This window comes from Emys orbicularis, chromosome 2 (genome assembly GCF_028017835.1).
Source record: "Emys orbicularis isolate rEmyOrb1 chromosome 2, rEmyOrb1.hap1, whole genome shotgun sequence".
NCBI classification, from domain to species: Eukaryota; Metazoa; Chordata; order Testudines; family Emydidae; genus Emys; species Emys orbicularis.
Window position 1 is genome coordinate 29,935,060 of NC_088684.1, and position 21,586 is coordinate 29,956,645.

A 21,586-nucleotide genomic window follows, 5' to 3' on the forward strand; every position below is an offset into this window, starting at 1 on the left:
ACATAGTCTATTATTGAAAGAGGCAAAATAAATAGTTGTCAGATTATTGGAACAGATACGATATAATACATTCCTCTGAATATTGTACAAAGCTATGTCTCTCCTTTAACCTCCATCCATCTAGTCTCCTGCTTAGTCCTACCATTGATCTCTCTGTAACATCACCAAAATCTATCCTTTCCTGTGCATTCTGGCTGCTAAAATCACTGTCCATACGTTAGTTGTCTTTCACCTCAATATCTGAACTGTCTGTAACTCTGTCCTCTCTGTAACTCTCTGCTTACTCTCCTCCTCTCAGTCTTTTGAACATGCTATTGCTCAAGTAAGCCCTCTCCTTTAATCCCTTTGCTGTCTTCCTCTCTTGCCCAAAATCACATTGAAGCTCCTCACTGTTGCTTGCTAGGGTCTGCACTATTTCAACCGGGCCAACATCTAACTTCCTCCTCTTCTCCCTCCCATTGCTTAGGCTCCTCAAAATTGTCTATCCTTTCTGCTCTCTGTGCCTCCTTCTCCAGCTCTTGGTTTCATATCATGACCTAGCTTTCTTGACATGTCTTCAACTACTTGCCCACTATGCACCCTTCCTTTCCTCAGGACTCAGACACTTTAAGTCTCCTTTTATGGCCTGGAAGGCTTTGATTTTAGCTTCTTTTTCAACTGCTTCTGTCTATGAACTTCAGTCGTTTTATTTGTAAAGCTGAGGAGAGATGTTAGGCGGCATGTCTATGGCTAGGGCCATTCTAGGCAGCATCTGTATGGTTAGAGTCATCCAGACCATAAATATCCAGCTGGGTTGACTCTATGGAAATGTGTCTTGGTTCTCTAGCCACCTATGATAATAAACTTGGAGCTGTGTCAGAAGCAAAGCTGGGCAATGATCTAACTATCTTTCTCTGGCTACAGTGCCCTGTAGACAATAGCAAGGATGGACCCCACTTTAACTTCTAATGCAAATGGGGCTGGCACTCAGGAAAGAAAAAAAAAACTGAGCAATTTTGGTCAAGGGCAACATTAAATAGCATAACAAATGGCACTCCATCCAGTTTTTATAGTCATTTTTCAGAGTAGAACTTCACTTTACAGTGCACATGTGAGTGTGAGCTGTAGATCTGCCAGCATTGTCAGTAAAAACAAGTAGATCTCAAATGTGCATATTTTCTGCAAAAAAAGTGTATAGTTTTTTAAAATGAAAATTGCAGAGGCAGGAGGGGGAAGAGGCAGAGACATACGCACATGTAGAATTAATAGGGAGTGAGAGAGATGCAGAAAGTCATGAGGGGAACACAAAAAGGAACTGACTGTGGAACAGTGAGACATAGAGGGTGAAATGATAAATTGTGGAAGGTTAGAGTTCAGTTGATTTGGGGGATAGATGGAGATGGATTAGTTGGGGGAATTGATTCTCTTCCCAGCCAGGGGGAAAGGCAATCACCCATCCTCCCCCTTTTTAGTATGTGTCTTTACCCCCTTTTTTTACCCATCTGTCTCTCTCTATCTCCCTTATCCCTACTTCCCCTCCACTCCCCGATTTCATTCTTTATCTTCTCCTACCTTTAGGGAAGCACTTTGCTCTTTTGTTTTCCTTCCCAGGACTGGGGGTGGGAGCTCTATTGAGGTCTGTTGCCTGATTCTTTAGGTGGTTCCTGATTCTGTTATTGATTTCCAATTCACTGCTAATTTAAAAAGCTAGTCCCAGAACCAGGCACAACAGAATCAAGGTTGTAAAATTAAATGTCTCTCTGGGAACACTGATATGCACTATGATGACACTCACACTGAGGGCAAAGCAAAACTTTAAGCAGTTTTATTAGCACAATTAGTAAAGAGACAAATGCTGCAAGCCACATAAAAAGATAGCGGTAATATACAATTAATTTAATATTTTGAATCATTCCTTACATATATTCACAACCTTTCTTGGGGATCTGGTAGTAAGAGACAAGAAGTCATCCACAAAAGACCTACCCCTGTCCTTAGCATGACAAAGTCCAATGGTCCAGATCTCTCCTTACGTGGTGGTCTGGTCTGTTACAGGGCCTGATAGTTGCCATGAATATTCATACAAATGCCCATCTGGGCTACAGGCAGGGGCGGTTCCAGGCACCAGCTCAGCAAGCGCATGCCTGGGGCGGCAAGCCGGTCCTGTGGATTCGGCGGCGGGAATGCCGAAGCCGCGTGACCAGCAGATCACCCGCAGAAACGCCGCCGAATCCGCGTGACCGCAGACCGCCCGCAGGCATGCTGCCAAAGGCCACCTGACTGCCGTGCTTGGGGCGGCAAAAAACATAGAGCCGCCCCTGGGGCTACAGGGCCTCTTCTCATCCCATCTTCCCCATATCTGGGGTGAGCAAGAGCAGCTTCATCCCCTTGACACATGTCACCCAATATGGGATTGTAGGATTGGGGTGGGAAGAAGGAGAGGGTCAGCAGGCTGGGTAACACATTTTTCCACAAACCGGGGGAGGGAGAAGCAAAAAATGGTTGGAAACTCACAGCCTGCTTTGCTCACTCTTAGTCCCTCTGTTCCCCTGAGCCAGTACATTATTCACAGGAGGAAGCAAACAGACAGTTTTTTTTTTTTTTTTTTTTGATGGGAAGGAGGAAAAGGGAGCAGAACTTCCTGAAGGAGGGTGAGAGCTATACCTGACATAGGCAGAAGCTCTGATTTGCTGCTCTTCTCCCAAATGTGATATAAAGCAGCCAATCAGGTGATAATTTCAGCTGGAAAGTTAGCCCACAGAGGGTAGAAGCGTCTGAAATACATTACTGTATGGAGAAGTACCCTTGGTTTGACAGGGCTAGATCAGGCACACACGTTTGCCCCTGCAGAGCACAGGGACCCATTTATATATGCCTGGTTTGAAAATCTTTGCCTTTTATATCTTGATCACTGTTGTTAAATACAATCAATACCCTACTAAGTGATATTTCAATTACTTCTGATAGCAATATTATGTGATCAGCATCTGTATGATGATAATAAGATGCAATTCCATTTTGTCCATGAATAGTTTTGTGGTGTCTAAACATATTTTTCAGACCATTGCCGAACTGAGTAAGGATGTTTTGTCAGCCTGTATCACTTTATTTTTTTTATAAAGTTTGCCTGAGCTGCCAATATCCTCATCTTATTTTAAATGTTCTGATTTTTTTTTCATTTTTTCATATTTTTACTTTATCATTTTAGTTTATCTGATTTCACCTTAATTTTTAATAACATTCTTATATCAACTCCATCCAGCTTCAGTTCCTTTGTCACTTCCTCTTGTTTATATTTATCTTCTATAGTATAAGCAGTTAAGCAGTTCTCTTCCTCTGTGCTTGTCAGCTGACATAACTCTTTTAGGGTATGTTTACATTGCAATAAACCACTTCAGCTGTCCTGTGCCAGCCATCTTGGGCTCACAGGGTTCAGGCTGCGGGGCTATAAAATTGCAGTGTAGACGTTTGGGTTCGGGCTCCAGCCCGAGCATCTACAGTACAATTTTATAGCCCCACAGTCCAAGTCCCGCGAGTCTAAGCCAGCTGATGCAGGCCAGCTAGGGGTGTTTTATTGCAGTGTAGACATGCCCTCTGTGATTTAAGTGCATCAGCCATCACTGACCTTATTTTGACATCTAGTTTATAATGCACCTAAGAGCCTGGTTCAGGAGTACTAGCTGGCTTGTTTCATTTTGCCATTTAGCTTCAGAAGGAAAAATATAGACCTGCCAGAGAAGCACTAGAAAAAGCTCCACTCTGTCTTCACAAAGAATTCATATGTTTCAGCATATATTTTGATGTACGATAATGATCATCAACTGATACAGAGTAATTTAGGCAAGTAGCACAATGATGGGTTCATCAGTCACACAGATTGTTAATGGAGACGGGCAAGAAAGCAAAAGATTTGGAAAGGCAGATGGTGAAAAGTACCATACCTGACACCTTTGTTAGTATTTTAATTTAAAACTAAATGCAATAGCCTCTATAACTCATTTGCTCCCACACTAGTTTGCTATGGAAATATCAAACTGAGAATCTTCTGTATAACCGAGTGTTATATTGCACAGTACAAGGGCATGATCCTGCAACCCTTACTCATGTGAATAGTTCTCTTTCACACAAATTGCCTCACTGAAGTCAGTATAACTACTCAGATTGAGTATGCACTAAATTATCAGGCTCTAACAAAGTAACCTTTCACTGTGTACCCCAATGAGTTCTCACTGAATATGGGTCTATCCTATTTACAACTACTTAATATTCCATCAGTTTATGTTGCAGTTTTTCTATCTGAAATATTTAGAGAAGCATCAGTTTGCTGATTTGATTTCTTCATGAGTAAAATTTAATTTTAAATAATCAGGTCAACTCATTATTACAACTTATTCATAATTTAACATGCATAGAAAATGAACTATAATAAATTAAAGTATGGTATTTTTAATTGGGCTGTTTGTTATGAATCTGGTTGCTAAAAATCAATGAGACAACACAAAAAGTAAGGTATTGTTCCACATGACTAAGAGTAGCAGAATCTGGCCTATAACAATTAATGCAAGATTAGACTCTTTTTTTTTTTAATTTCAAAATTACAACAAATATTTTTTAACCAATCCTAATTAAGGTCAGACTAGATTATTGTAATGGACCCTTCTGGCATTAAAATCTGTGAATCTATGAATCTACATTATATAAATAACCAATGGGTTAAGTTTTTACTTAGCAAGGGTAGTCCTCCTGTTAGCTCAAGCATTTTCTTTTTTCTTTAGTGCCACTCCATAGTTTGAATATCATTATGCAGAGATACAAAGGAAGTGGTGAAAATGTTGAAAACTTGTGTTGACTTCAGTTAGATTTCTCACTTTTTTGTTTGTTTGTTTGTTTGTTTGGTAAAGATATTGCTGAAACTCATGCGAACAGAAGTACCACAGGGAGCAACACAGACTGCTGCCCTCTTCTTCTAGGTATTTGGATCCATCTCTGAGAACACTTTCCCTTCACTTCAGTTACTACCCCTGCTTGTTCATGGAGTAGCTCTGCTTCTCTCCTTTTCCTCTGAATGTTCTTTCAGTGGCACCTTTTGGAGGGAAGGCAACCTTTCTATTCCCATTTCCTCAGCAGCATGACTCAAAACACTCTGCCAGACAGTAATGCTTTCTGCTGCTTTTTTCCCCCAGGTGGTTCTGATACATACTGAAGAGTAATGGGCTTATTTCAAAACTCAAGTCAAATGTGAGATCAGTCACCAGGGAGGTTTGTGAGGACTGGGGGATGAAGTACCCTAATGTTTAGAATAGTTTAGATAGGTATCTGTGTTTATGGATATTTTTTCCTGAACTGATCTTAAACTCTGAACCATTTGAGGATCACCCATCTCTAGCCCATACATGGGGAATGGTAGCTGTTTGGAAGATCATATGGAGTGAGTGAGAAAGAGCAGATGTTGTAGGTAAATGTGTGACGAATGATGGATGGATATGAAGAGGAGACTGAAAAATATTTACAAAGAGAGTAGACTGAGAAAACATTTGCATTGGTAATGAGAGTCAGCACGTTCTTGGGTATGAAAATATATGGAAACTGATGCAGAAAATTATAATGGACCCAAAACATGTATGTAGCCATGAAGCTAGAGATTTAACTTGTGGGGGGAAATAAGGGGAGTAGGCACCTGATTCTTTTTACAAATTCCAAAGAGTAACAATCTTATATCCCGTCTGAACAAATATTGCTAGTAATAGATATAATTTAATAATATTCAAATAATAGACATGCTGGATAGAAAATAACAGTGAATTACTTAACTAATCTCAGCCAGAAACTAAAAGGCATATATACACCCATTTTAATAGAACTGACATCTTTCCTGTTCTGAAGGAGGTCTTCTACCCTCCAAGCCAGTGGTGGGCAAACTACGGCCCATGGGCCAGATCCGGCCCGCGAGCTGTTTTATGCTGGCCCATGAGCCACACCACGCGGCTCGGCCCCACTCCAGCTGAGGCGCTGGGTTGGGGGCCACACCACGCGGCTTGGCCTCGCTCTGGCTGAGGCGCTGGGTCGGGGCCGCACCACTCAGCTGCCGGAAGCTGGCATGGCCCCGCTTCGGCTCCAACACGCTTCAATGGGAGCTGCAAGGAAGGTGCCTGAGGATGGGGCAGCAAGCGGAGCCATAGAAGGGACATGCCACTGCTTCCGGGAGCTGCTTGAGGTAATCACCGTTCAGAGCCTGCACCCGTGAGCCTCTCCCCATGCTCCAAGCCTCTGCCCCAGCCCTAATCCCCCTCCCGCTCTCCAAACCCCTCGATCCCAGCCCAGAGCACCCTCCTACACCCCAAACTCCTCATCCCCAGCCCCACCCCATAGCCTACACCCCCTCCCGCACCCCAACCCCAATTTTGTGAGCATTCATGGCCTGCCGAACAATTTCTATTCCCCAGTGTGGCCCTCGGGCCAAAAAGTTTGCCCACCCCTGCTCTAAGCATTAATTTAAATGGTGAGGAACTCCTCAGAATATCTAATAAGGTCTAAGTATATAACAATTACTACGCCTACTGTATGGTTGAATGCCTTCAGGTTTTCGTCTGCATTCCAGAGAAGCTCTTTGAATCTTTTGGTCACCATTTCTAATCTTTGTATGTTCTTTAAAAAAAAACAAAAAAAAACAAAAAAAAAACTTAGAGACTTTGCCAACAGCTTTATGCACAATTCAGCAATTACCATTGAATCTCTCATGGCTAATTCATACATATAGTTGCTTAGGCTATGTCTACACTACAGCAGCTACAGCAGCGCAGCTGCAGTCCCATCAGCTTAATAATTCCTGCCTCTGCAAGAGGTGGTAGTTATGTTGGTGGGAGAAGCTCTCCCACCGACATAATACAGTCCATGCTGGCACTTAGGTCACTATAACTTACATCGCTCAGATGTGTGAACTATTGACATCCCTGAGCAACATAAGATATACCAAAGTAATTTGAAGTGTAGACATAGCCTGAATAGTTATGCCAAGCCTGTAAATTGCATAAGAAAAATGGAAGGTCAGTGTAGAAAGTAATAATCATGAAATAACCATGTAGCATTATCACTGATATATAATATAACCATGTAGATGTATCACTTGATTTCCTCCTGGAATAGCTATTACTTGGAGAGGTACGTACATTAAGCAAAATAGGTATTATGAGTTTGATGGAGCCAGGATTTCCTCTAATGTGTTGTAAGAATCACAGAAGTTATATTATTTTTAAAATCAGATTTGTCAGTGAAAGAATGACTAAAGCATTTTTGTATGATTTTTCTAAACCATTCTTGAAACAAACTTCCTGAATCCTTCTATATAACCTATATAGATTGATGCCCTTAGCTGAGGAACCAATGGTTAAGACTAAATTAATCTCCATTGTAATACCATAGATCTCAATATAGTTACATCAGCAATGAATCTGACACTTACGTTTAGATTGTGCAACTTCTACTGATGTTGGTGAGTACTTACATGAATTATCCCACTGATGTCAATGGAACAACTTATGTAAGTGCTTACCAGCTTGTCCCATTAACATCCCTGGGACAATTTGTGTGAGTGTTCAACTTGAGTAAGAATTGCATAATCTAACCCTTAATGTGATCATCCTTTGACATAATGTGTGTGTATAAATGAGGCTCAAACATGATTTTAAAAGGGTTTGTTATATCACTGCACACTTTACTGAATGGTGACTGATATGAGTTCATACAAATCAGTTCACTCTCCCTTAGTTTATTTTTTGTCACGTATATGATGCAGTTATTCAGACTGTCTCTGCAGCTCTAATCAGAGGTGCTGCAATAAACATAAATTATACACAACTTATGCGTATCTTTTCACACTGCATTATCAATTATGCTTATATCATCATTGCAGTTTATAAGGGTTTAGTTTTATGGAGTGGGTTAATTCTTTGTTGAGAGAAAAATGATTGCAATCAGAATAAGGGTATTATTTCGTTATCTAATAATATTTAAAATACATGCATAATTTCAGTTAATTCTTTGAACTAGGAGGGCAAAAAACCAAAAGCAGAAGTAAGTCTTATACTGTACTCTATCCCTACTCTAGGGGCCCAGCAAAATAATAGAGCTTTGTTGAAAATATCCAGCCAAACTGCTTCTTTCTGCTGCTTTTCCCAGGATTTCCTTCCATCTGCTGTATATTTGTATCTTAAACTCACTCCAAACTCATTATAATCATCCAGATGCTACAATAATGAGGTTCACATAAGCACCTGGATAGATAGAGACATAGGCAGATATGCAGTGTAGTTGTAGCTGTGTCAGTCCAAGGATATAAGAGAGACAAGGTGGGTGAAATAATATATTTTATTGGACCAACTTCTGTTGTGAGAGAGACTTAGAAAGATAGACAGACAGACCTCCTTCAAGTGATTGTGCACATATCTATTCCACTGTAAATATACGTACTCCTGGTGTGCTTCATTCGGAGACTTGTGGCAGCAGTACTGGTGGGGAGAGCATATGCCATGACTGTTTTCATGCTGTGAGCTGAGGCCACAAAGGGCTGAGGTGTTCTGCCTCCCTCTCAGTTCCTTCTTACCTCCTATGGTAAAAGTTGGGCTCCCTGTTTCTCCTTGGAGACTCAGTTATTTTCTCTTCTGAGAGAAAACTTTAGACATTTTTATATAGTTAGTTAGTTGTTTAGTATTTAGTGCTTAGTATTATTAGGAGTATCTTCCTCTTAAGGAAAATTTATTCTGTACTGTTTTATTTTTACTTGCATTGGATATGCAGAAATCCCCTGGATTCCAGCAGTGCACCACTTGTCAAGTGGCTCAGTCTGCTAATGATAGACATTAAAATTGTCTGTTTTGTCTGGGAGAAGGGCCCTCCCAGGCTAAGTGCTCTATTTGCCAAACAAAAAAATAGAGAACTTCATCTGAGAGAGCATATTCTTGAACAGGTGCCTCAGGACTGAGGTGCTTATGAGTCTAACACTTCTTCAACCTAAAGTGCTCCTCCTCCTTGCTCTGGATTTGCCAAGGCAGTATTGGTATGTGGAAATTCAGGAACTCTCCAGACAGCCTCCAATAATCCTTCCTCTAGTAGAGGATCTCCTCATTCAAACCCAGGGACAAATCATTCATCCCAATCCTCACACACTGCATTTGACAATACGGCTTATCAATGGTTGAACACAATTGAAATCCGGCTCCCATAAAACCCCAACTATTTTATTATCTAAGAGAAAGTATTCTACAAAAAGTACCTACCTTACCAAGTGAAGAAGGTTTTTGGTTTGGGCATCACATTCAGGACATCCTGCAATATTTTCTCCATCTCAAATTCAGCCGTTCAATAAGTTCTTTCAAGGTGCACTTGGCCTCTATATCTGCTATGCATCCTCCTATTCAAGGTTACCTGGTGTTCTCTATCCCGAATATGGGCAGATTTATGAAAGGTACTATCAGAAATTACCCTCCGATCAATGATCTGGTTTCCCCTTTGGATATCAATGTAGTGCTATCCTGTTTGATGGATTTGAGCTACATGCGACCTGCTCCTTGGCCTCTTTGTCTTACAAGACTGCTGCCTTAGTGGCAATAAAATCTGCTAGGAGAGTATCAAAATTCCAAGCCTGGGTGGTTGATCTTCCTTACATCGTATTTCATAAGGACAAGATATCATTAAGACGTCACCCAAATAGTTTCTGATTTTTATCTAAATCAAACAATACATCTGCCTGTATTTTTTCTCCAGCCTCACTCTCACAAAGATGAGCAGAAACTACATGGAAGTTTGAAGGGCTTTGTCTTTCTATATTGACAGAACTAAATGTTTTATATCTTCACCCAGGCTTTTTGTGGCCTTTGCTGAAAAAGTTAAAGGACAACCAGTTACAGCTCAGCAGATCTCTAATGGGATTATGACATGTATTCAAACTTGCAATGAAAATGCAATTTAAAATGTCTACGTAGGATAACATTCATTCATCCAGAGCACAGATTTCATTGCTGGCATTCCTAAGTAATGTAACTGTGTCAGAAATACATAGAGCAGCTACATGGTCTTCAGTGCATTATTCACAAAGCACTATGCCATCATCGAAACCTGCAAAGATTATGCATATTTTGGAAAATTTGTCATCTAGTTCATTTTTCACTAGACTCCAAAGCCCCACCACCATCAATAAACTACTGGGGAATCACCTATGATGGAATGAATATGTGCACAGTCACTAGAAGGAGAAGAAAATGGTTACATATCAGTATAGTAACTGTTGTTCTTCTTTGAGTATCCTCTGCGTATTCCCCCTCTTGGGATATGGGGCCAAGAATGAGAATATGCAGAGTCCATCTCAAACGAAAAAAGAACCTGCTACATTTGAAAGGAACTCCTGTCTTTGAGGCAATAGATTAGACAATGTGGTAATTATTGTGTAAATTCCCAAATTAAGTGCTTTAACTCTCAGTTGTTAAACTCATGGAAAGATGGGGACCTTAAATAAAATGGGTTTCATTGAATTCATTTTGCCATTTTTACTTCATTGTTACACTTGGGAGAGAGAGAATAACAACAAATCAAATAATGAAAGCACAAGAACGACTTGCGGCTCACCAAGCACTTGGAAATTTAGTGTAATCCCTCCCCCACCCCCCCAACTTTAATCCAGATTGAAATCATCTTTCGTGGATATAAATTTACTAGATAAATTGAATCTTAAATGAAAGAGACATATTTAAAATACCATATAACAGTTTTAAACACACACACACACACACACACACACACACACACACACACACACACACACACACACACACGCTGCATCGTGAGTGGAAGTAAATAAAAATCCCATAAGGATTATTTTTGAGGTAATTTTTAGTATTTTCTTTAGGTCTTGGTAAAACACAATAAATTTCCTCTGTATAATTCTCTACCTCAGCCATTATCTAAAAATGTTCCCTGTTCCTCTTAAATCTGTGACTTAATCTTAGTTCGTTTACCTCTTTACTCCCTGTGCGTGATGAACAAATCATTGATATGTTGATGATTGAGAATGGCACGGTGTTAAACACCAGCCTCTTTTGTGAAAACTCTCTTTATTTGGAGACTAGGTGTAGCAAGAGTGGGAGTGTTACTATAATAGGCACTGGCATTTTTACCAGTATGTTGTCCAGTCTTGCTCAGGGCAAGCCTAGATGAAACAGAGTTAAAATAATGGTGAATAGTGATGCCTTTTTCTATAATTTGGTCCCATCACTGCTAGTACCAGTGGAGCTGCATAGGGGTGGTAGTGCAGTCATGGGAAATCTGCCCCCAAAAATTCTAAGGTGAAATAAGTGATTATTTCTAAGGGAAATCCACCAAAGGTATGCAGTACTTTAGATAAGTCTGGTACCTTTGATAATCTTTCATGGGGGAAAAAAAGGTTAGAATAGAGAAATATTAATATGATCCATATTAACAGTAAATGAAATTATATATATATATATATATATATATTAAATCCTACTAATGCTGGCCTACTAATATGTGATAGAATGATTTAAGCCACAATTTAAAAACCTGAATGCCTAAAGGTAGGAGCCTGAATCCATAAACATAGACACATTGTAGCTGGATATATTAGTTTTTCTTTGGTATTGCCACAAATGCCAATGAAGACTCAGGTCAAAATAAATATAAATTCTAATGCCTGACTTCACTGACACTCCGGTTTCAAAATTTTGAACCTATGTCTTCTGTGTCAGTTGACATAATAGCTCTGAAAAAATAATGTACTGAGCTTCACTTTCTGTACTATAACAATGGACAAGATTACATTGTTGCATAATTCCTATTTTTCAGAGCATTACAATCATGATGACATGAAAATTACCTCAATCTGAACGTTCTAAATGAATGATTTGAACTTTATTTTTGTTTCAGTAATTAATATTTTTTTTAAAAGTATTTTACTTATACAGATATATTGGATACTCAACACAATATTTTTATCATGTTGAAATGCATATTTCCAGAGGGTATATTTTATACCACAGCCTTTGAATGTTGTGTGTATTTTTTGCAAAAAAATAAACTGAAATTCACTTTAACATATTATGTAATTAACCGTTAGGGTTAATAAGCTGCAGCTCCGCTGGGAACTTCAAGAGTGACTCAAATTCTTTCCTCCCCCTGTCTGGGCCTCACAACGTGCTGCCATTTGAGCAATGGCTCCTCCCTTTCTGAGGTTAGATCTGAGGCTATTGGCTGCAGGCATCCTGTTGTCTAGCTGATCAGGGGATTTCTTGTTCTTCAATAAAGCTGATGTCTTGTCACATCTTATGGGTAGTCCTGGAAGCAAAGCTCACACTGCTGTACTGGTGGTTGTTCAGAGAAATTGGTATGGCTTTTAAATCCTACAGAGACGTGGGAGAAGTGAGACATGTTTCCTGCTGGGGAATAGACATCAGCTTAACATTTACTTCCCACTAATGGAATTCCATGTCTCCAAATGAGAGGAAGAGCCTGACTGGCATTGGTAACAAAGCCTTGAAGTCAGCTGGATTGGCAGTGCCCAGTACAGGGGTACCAGCGTAAAAGAAAAGTAGAATAGCTACAGTGAGATACCAAGAACTCGCTCTTTTTTCTGCTGCCAGAACTTCTTCCCTTCTTGTAATACAGTTGCTGCCTGCTCAGCTATTTCAGTATTTGATGTGTCAGTGTCATCATTTGAGCCCACAGGGGCTGGAACTGCGGGTGCACGGTGCCGCACCCCCTGCTTTGCAGTGATTTCCATCGTATACAGGGTTTACAGTTTGATTCAATGGCTCCCCACTATACAAATTGTTCCAGTCTCCCTGTTTGAGTCTGCCCTTGTATTTTATTATAGTGGCATTCTGTCAGTAGGTTTTGTAGAACCTCACTTTTTGATTCATAGATTATTAGGGTTGGAAGGGACCTCAGGAGATCATCTAGTCCAACCCCCTGCTCAAAGCAGGATCAATCCCCAACTAAATCCCCAAATGGCCCCCTCAAGGATTGAACTCACAACCCTGGGTTTAGCAGGCCAACGCTCAAACCACTGAGCTATCCCCCCGAGATGCCTCTGTGATACTTTCCATCTGAAATCTGTTTACATAAGATTTAATTTGTATTAATTAATTTCATTTTTTGTAAACAGCAACTACCACAGATGCTATGGTTTGATAAGGTTTTCTTTGAAGTTTTGGTATTATCCTCTGAGGCATGCAGATGCTTAAGGCAAAGCTAAAGGCAACAAGATTCCTGAAATACTTATCAAGTGTTGAAATGGAATATCACCTGTTTTTGAACTGATCTCAATATACTGTGTTAGTCTCTAAGGTGCCACAAGTACTCCTGTTCTTTTTGCAATATACAGTGTAGTAACTTTTGTAAATATTTTGCAATAGTTAATTAAAATAGATTTATATGAGAGCAATTAATGCATTCTATTGTTGACAATTTCCCAACTGTTGTTCTGTCAGTAGCAATCATATGTATGTTCACTGCTGTCAGAGAATGCTTATAAAATCTGTGCATTTAAGGCAAAATCCTGTCATCACTCCATATGTGGAATTGCCATGGAAGTCATGGGGAATTTTGTACTTCAATCATAGCAGAATGTGGCTCTTGATCTACTACAAAAACTAAGATCTGAGAAAAAGTACCAAAGTTAGTGAGTTACATAACAGAAGCCATTATCTCTATCATCTTTGCTAGCTTCTGTACAAATACAAAAATAGCATACAGTAGGGACAGCTAACAACTCTTCTTTTACTAATAGGCAAGTTATATTCTCTGTCCCTTGTAGAGAGAAAATCTGCTCAGACTAGTATTATCTTACCTACTGATAAATGATAAAAGAGAATTTTTAAACCACTGTACACTAGTTCAATTTTTTAGCAGACTGAAGTTTTGTATCTGCCTTACATCCTCCCCCCAGGCTTTTTTTCCATATTTTGGACATTAAGTCTGTATTCTTTTTCTTGAATTTTAGAAACTCCAAATTGCTATAATTGAGATTCTGTTACAGTGTATGATCATTTTTAAGTGCCTTTAGTTCTTTTGAAGGTGCAAATTTAAAAACCTTTAGCACTGAAACTGTTTATTCACGGTACATGAATAACATAAGCAGTGGTAGCGATAGCTGCCCCACACAATCCTACCTATGTTCCTCTGCATTTTTGCTTGTGTGCAAGATTGAATTACCTGTAGGAATGAAAGGGTAATTTGAACTCCATATTCGTTAGCTCTTTGGTCTTTGTGATGGTGTTTACAGACCCTACACAGAGACTAAGGGAGTGAAGGAACGGTACTAGATCAGGTCAGCCCTGCCCCTCAGTAGTTGCAGAGTATGCTCCAAAAGGAGGAGCTGCTCAAAAGGGTACTCTGACAGTCAAGCAGGGAGCAGAGTGAAGGAGAGGCTATCTGAAGGGAGGAAGCCAGTTTGCAGCTTTTGGGGATAAAGTCATTCACAGAAGAGGGTGTGGACTGTGGGTAAGACCAGCTGGGAGGGTAGGGGCGTGTCTTTTTCCATCCCCCAATCCCTGTTGAGGGGAAATAACTGAGAGCAGGGGAATTCTCAGTGAACTATCTGCGCTGCTGGGGCTGATTGGCAACTCCCGCTGGAACACCCCAAACCAAAGAGAGTGTGAGGAGAGAGGAAGCAGCCCAGGGGAGGCTGGCCAAGTGACTGAGACACTTCTTGCCTTTCCTCTTTGAGCCCTGGGCCGACACCCAGGAGCAAGGAAGGGCCCAGTCCCCCTGCTTCCCCAGGTCCATCCATCTGGGAGAACTCTGGAGCATCAGGGAATTGGTGGACCCCAGCCTGCCCACTGAACCTTCTGGCCTCTGAGTGAAACCCACTATAGGGTGGAAGGAGCGTTGAGTCACAACCTGCCCATTCGGCCTGCTGGCCTCTGAGTGAAAATCCTACGCTATAGTCTTTCTCTTAAGGTTGGTCAACAAGTGGTTAGTCAGGTTGTCAGTTTTGTGTCTGTATCTAGGGCCAGACTAAGACCAACAAATCATTTCATTTCCTGTCAGTGTATTTTTAGTGCAACAGTCAACATGATTTCTATGGCTGTACACTGCACACCATTGGCAGCAGCATGTAGGGTAAGTGTAGCGACACACCACAGTGAAAAGCAGCTCTCTGCACTGGGGAAATGATCCAGCAGCAGGGAGTTGACAGTCTTTCCCTGCTGCCACCCAGCCGCAAGAGCCTTTCCCCACTGCTGGAGCCTTTTGTTGCAGCAATGGGGAGGCAGCAGGACACTAAACTGATAAAAATTGCAGTGTAGATGGGGGAAGCACTGCTTGGGTGTGCACATACTCTAAGGATTCTGGTGTGTGTTTACTCACCTAAACCAGGCCTCACTGGCTACACTGCTATTTATACCTGTGCTAGGGTGGCATGCAATATCTGTACTCTACACTCTGCCATAAGGAGTATGCAGTGTAGACGTGTCCTGTGTCCTGCAGGGGCTTCTAAACACTGCATGTCTACACTAGAGCTAGAGGTGTTAATTGCAGCTTGAGGAGACATACCCACTCCAGCTCTGTTATGTCTAGCACACTAACAATACAAGTGTAGCTATGATGGCACTAGCAGTGGGAGTAGTTTGCCACTCAAAGTATGATCCCATCCGAGATCATAGGTCTGTACACGGGGTGGGTAGCCCCTCTTGCGGCTCACGCCATCATAGCTACACTTCATTTTTTAGTGTAATAGCTCAGTCATAGCTAGCATGGGTATGTCTCTTGAATTCAAATTTACGCTTTCCAGTTCTAGTGTAGAGGTCCTCATTGGTGCAGAGATATCCTCTTTTAAATTAAGGAATTAAATAATCCCCGGAAACATTATCATTATTATTATTTATTTATTATTATTTAATATTAATGATTAATAACAATATTTCATGCTTTAAAATGTAGACACCAGGAAGTGTTGTTTTCTTTGAATGTTGTTGCTTCTCCATTCTACACTACAAAGTGAAAAGATGGACTAGATTTTAAGGTGAAGTTCTGAAGAAAAATAAAGCATACCAAAATAAATGAAACTTCCTAAAGGCCTATCAGATTAAGAGAAAAACAAAAAACGACAACAACCCAGGAAGGAGTTGCAAAAAATTATAGTGTAACAAGAAGGATATTGCATTAAACATTTGGCAAAAAAAGCTATTTCTTTCAGCTGCAGAATAATTATGATTTTTCTTTCTTATGATTAAAATGTTTATAAAAATGAATTTGTGATATCTCTAGATATGCTTTTTTAGACATTTTGACATATGTTTAATTTTGTTATGACATTGGTCAGAAAAATTAACCAATAAGTGCTGGTCCTCTTCAATAAAATAAAAAAAATATATGGCATTAACATATGTTCTGGTCCCTCTCTTTCTGTTTCCCTGTTTATTTTGGTTTTTGTAATCAATTTCTCTTGCTTTTTCTCATTCCTGTTGACCAGTGGTGTTTGGCCAGTTTGTATTTTTCCAGACATCGCTCCATGATGTGGTTGAGGTGTATGATGGCCCAACACAGCAATCATCTTTATTATCCTCCCTCTCAGGATCCCATTCAGGTATTCTTTAATGGAACTGTCATGCATAAATTATTTACTAAAAAGTGATTTAGACTGGTAATGTAGCAAAAGATGAAACTACTGTCATCTTTTCTTAGAAACAAATTGCATTGAAAATATAATATGAACGTTTTGAAAAGAAACAATCAATCAGTAGTGATTCAAAACAGTTTGGGCTGATAAAAAGAATGAAGACTAAATTTAATCTGCAGTTTTCTTGGATTTTTCTGGTAATATTTAACTAGCGCAGTTACTTTTTTTGGTTTATTCATTTTGTATTTTCTGTCAAAATTTTTGTTTGTTTTTCAGTGTACTATATAAAATGTGATATTAAAATACTTATAAGTGATAGTAGAGAATATATAGCAAATTATAATTTGAGTAGATTATGTGCATGTCAGAAGGGTTTTAAAGACTTAGAGACTTGATTTTAAATCAGAAGGAATACCATTAATGTGAGATGAGAATCAGGCTCTAAATCTTACAGGAATGTAAGACAAACAAGGTTAGACTAATAGTAAAGTTTATAGTATATGCCTCATAAATTAAATTCATGCAGAGTATATTTTGTGGTTGTTGAGGCTTAGTTACTGAAAATTGTTTATGATAATTCACTGTTTGTTTTGTTTGAGTAGGTGAATCCCTTCCACTGAGCTCAGGTAATCAAATCACAATTAGATTTACTTCAGTGGGTCCAGTAACAGCTAAAGGTTTTCACTTTGTATATCAAGGTAAGTAACACAATAGCTTGGAACAATGCTTCAATTAATTGTGTGCATTAATCCCTCCATATTTTCTTTATAAATTAATTATACTAATATTTTAAGTTTTATTTTGACAAATGTATTTGATTAAACAGAGAAATCACTAGGGATGAGCAGGCCTGGAATGTAGTGGAAAATATTAAACTGCTGTAGATGTATAATTTCTCTCCATTTTTGTATTAAAAAAATCCTTTTATTTGTTATTGACATCCTCAATTACACATGATTTTAAATATTCTTAAAAAATAAAATCAGATATTTGAGAAGCATAAGAAAGGCTTCCAGATTTGAGAAATCAGTTATGAAACCAATTTTTGTTAATCTGACTGACTAATTTTCAGTCCAGCCGGTTGCTCAAACTGATTTATCCTTCTATTTAAATATGAGTAACGGAAATGGTAATAGTATTACCATAAACTGAATCAGTAAACTTGCTATTATTAAGGTGCTTCAGTTGATTTACATCATTAATCTTTTTAAGGATCAGACACTGAAATGATTACATGTCCTCTAGTTCATTCTTTCAGATAATTTGAATCCCATCCTGACCAGCAGAACTCACAATTTTAAACCTGTAGTCACTAAATGCAAACATCTAACCAACAAATCAATACTGTTTTGAAACTGTATATTAGCTGAATATTTCATAACAAAGTATACAATTTCAGTGCCATTTTAGGAAGGTCTCAGAATAGATACTATAATGTGGTTTTAAACCTGCAAAGAATATCAATATTTATACTAATCTGAATAGTAATTGCATTTAGATTTAGACGCATGGAATCCTTATTTTTGAAGATTCATTTGGGGATTATGCAAATCTTCTTAACTGACAACACGACTGAATGTTTTTCAAGTAATTTTAGACATCTGCATTCGAAAATCTCTGTTTCTCTACCAAATATAAAATTAAGAATCCACAATCGTTTTCATGTATGCAGCTGTTCCAAGAACAAGTGCAACACAGTGCAGCTCTGTGCCTGAACCAAGATTTGGAAAAAGGATTGGAAATGAATTTGCAGTTGGTTCATTGGTTCTTTTTGAGTGTAATCCAGGATACATCCTCTATGGATCAATAGCAATTAGATGTGATTCAGTACTGAATGCTTTGGCACAGTGGAACGATTCCCTCCCTACATGTGTTGGTGAGTAAAGGCTACATTTTTGTATCGGTCTAATTATTGCCTACAATGAAGAACGTTATCTTAAGTCTGAATCCACTCCTGTTCTTCCATCCTCTACCTTCTTACTGCTTATTTTTGTTCTGATTTTCTGGCTTGTACTCATACTTTACCCACCGAATACCCTGAACATAGAGAATATGTCAGAAGGGCTCTCATTCAGCAAAGTAATATGTTAACACAATATTAACTTAGCCTAAATGAGGTCATGAATCCTTCACTTTTCATCTTCACTTTCTAGCCCAACCTTGCTTTGACATTTCAGTAGCTACATGACAGTACATATCCTGCAGCTATAAATTATATATCAGCTTCTTTTAGACTTACATCAATGTCAGTCCATGACTACTCATTAATCAAGATTCAGAAGTTGTCCTGACCTCCTGCAAGACTAAAATGCTCTCACACGTGGGAACTCTGACAAGATATTGTATGCTGTTGCCAGAAGAACTACTTTATTAAGGACTTAGAAGTAGTTACACCAATGTTCTGTAGTAGGTCAGAAAGAATGCATTTTTTTCCAGGTTAAAAAGTACATTTGGTACATTTGGTCTAACTCTAGACAGAGTTATAGGGATTTACAGGGACATTTGGTCTAACTCTAGACAGATTCTCAACTGGTATAAAACAGTATAAAACCATTGACATCCAAAGACCTATGCACATTTTCACTAACTGAGGATCTGACCCATTGGATCCAATTCAGCATTGCAGATTGCATTTATTTTTTTTTAGATTATGTATTTACTTTGATTTTCATATAGAATAAACTCAATTGGCAGCAGTGTTGTTTTTGGTCACTGGTTGCAATATTCTATTGCTGCATTAATGCACCATTTAGATACGTGAAAGAGAACACTGTCTGATTTTAAGCAACTTGAAATGAGAAAGAGTTACAGGCCAAAAGTATCAATGACTCTTCATGTGCACATATCAGTGTGCCAGTAAAGGTCATAAAATATGTATGAGTTGAAAATTGCATTGAACTAAATCGGTTTAATAATTGAAGTGCTAGACATGACCATATTAAATTGCCTTAACTCTCTAGTGAATGCTTCAGTGTTTCCTTACAGATATCAGATATCAATCATTCTGTCTGCTCCTGCTTTTACCAGTAATTATTTAAACAGTTTAAGTGACACTGACCTTTAGTTTATCAATGTAGTGTCCAACAGATTCTATCAATTATGTGCAGTACAAAATATAGCTAATGTATTCATTACTGAGATAAATTGTGTTCTTCTACATTTTCTCTAAATCCTCGTATTTGTATCTAATGAAATCAGCTCAAGGAGTTGATAATGTTACACAGGAATAATGTATTGGCTTCTAATGGTAAAGATAAAACATCTCGTCAATCTTTTCTTCAAGCTATTAAAAAGCCAGTAGAATACCTGTATCTAGATTAAGCTGTAACATTCTTTTATTTGCTCTTGTTAGAGTATCAAGTGACCTGAGCAATGTTTTCATTCATGCTGAGCATCAAGAACCAACAGTTTGCACTATTGAATTCCTGTGAATTACTTATTTTATTATTTTATTTATCTTTGGGACTGGGTATTATGTGTGCTATCTTGCAAACACATGAGTTTCTTTACTAACATAAGTTCTTTACTAACTCCATGGACTTCAATGAGATTACTCACATAAGCAAACGTGATAGCTTGGGAGTTGGAATAGACGCCCTCCAGTATTAGAATTAAATTAGTTACTGAGGCAACAAAATAGTAGCATTGATCAAAACCTCGTTTTTATGCCAAGTTCTTTCCCCTTATATATTTAGATCACATATAACTATTTAAAATTCATTATTAATGAGTATCAATATTTATTTTATTTTTATAAGATTAGCAGGACACATTCAAACCGATTTCACTTTGTTAAAATTCAAATGACCATGTCTGAGGGATATTAACATGATTTTGTCTGGTAGATAGCTACCCTGTTTTAAATTTTCTTTTATTCTTTTCAATTAATTTAAAAATAGAATTTGAAGTATAAGGAAGTATAATTTTCCTGAGGCCAACATGAATTTCAAAATATAGTATCACTTTACAAGAGTTTGCATCTCTAGTATACTGATCAATGTGTTAGCTTTTATTACATCTTTTCACAGTTCTAAAGCAGTGATGCGTCAAACTTCTTTTTTTGCTCCATGTATTTCCTTCCAGTACCTTGTGGTGGAATTTTAACTAAGCGCAAAGGAACCATTTTGTCTCCTGGTTACCCTGAGCCTTATGACAACAATCTGAATTGTGTGTGGAAGATCACAGTGCCAGAGGGAGCTGGAATTCAAGTAAGAATATATATAATTTTCTTGTTATCATCATAGGTTTGAAGCTGATCTTTGCAGAGATGACAGTATGAAAAGATAATTGATTCATAAACATTTTACTAAGCAATTAACAACTGTCACAATGGAATTTGTTACACAATTCTTTTTAAATATGGGCGGTGGAGGAATTTGAAAAGATATATCTACACCCTTTTCCCAAAAGAACCCGTTGCTGGAACATTTATGATTGGCAATATATTATTTCAGTAAGGCAAAATGATTTGTTGCAGACTGTAGAAATTGAAATTGTGTAACTAAATTTCCTTGTCATGAATAAAAAAATATCTGGATTACATTCTCAAGTGGGTTATGCAGATTTTCCTTAAAAATTCTGTCTGTTGGGGGGAAATAAATACATAGTTATAAACTTACTACAATATGGGCCTGAGCCAAAGCCTATTGAAATTAATGAAAAATGCTTATGTAACCTGAACCCCGCCACCCAGGTTACAGGCCTCCCGCCCAGGGCGGTGGGGCTTTGGCTTTGGCTTTGGCCTTCCTGCCTGAGGTGGCAGGGCTCAGGCTTCAGTCTCCTGCCCTGGGCTCGTGTACTAATTTTTGTCGTCAGAAGGGAGTCGCAGAGCAATGAAGTTTGAGAACCCCTAAATTAATGAATAATATAGAAAAAACCAAATATGAGCCTACTTATTATCTCCTATAATTCAAGAGCAAAGAACACAAATTAGATGTAAAAGCAACATGTTTAATATGTACAAGAGAAAATTAAAAAGCAAGT

The 21,586-nt window shown here is 38.6% G+C and overlaps 1 protein-coding gene across 3 annotated transcripts in view; it reads left to right on the forward strand.

Annotated features, from left to right (window-relative positions):
- Window positions 1-21,586, forward strand: part of CSMD3 (CUB and Sushi multiple domains 3) — a 1,171,353-nt gene that overhangs the window by 968,327 nt on the left and 181,440 nt on the right. For 2 of the 3 annotated variants that reach the window (XM_065399724.1, XM_065399725.1), the window contains 4 exons: window positions 16,457-16,570; window positions 17,206-17,301; window positions 18,276-18,479; window positions 20,687-20,811. In XM_065399724.1, coding sequence (XP_065255796.1) covers window positions 16,457-16,570; window positions 17,206-17,301; window positions 18,276-18,479; window positions 20,687-20,811 — 539 coding nt within the window. The remainder of the gene's footprint in view (window positions 1-16,456; window positions 16,571-17,205; window positions 17,302-18,275; window positions 18,480-20,686; window positions 20,812-21,586) is intronic. The other variant, XM_065399726.1, reaches the window with a different exon arrangement.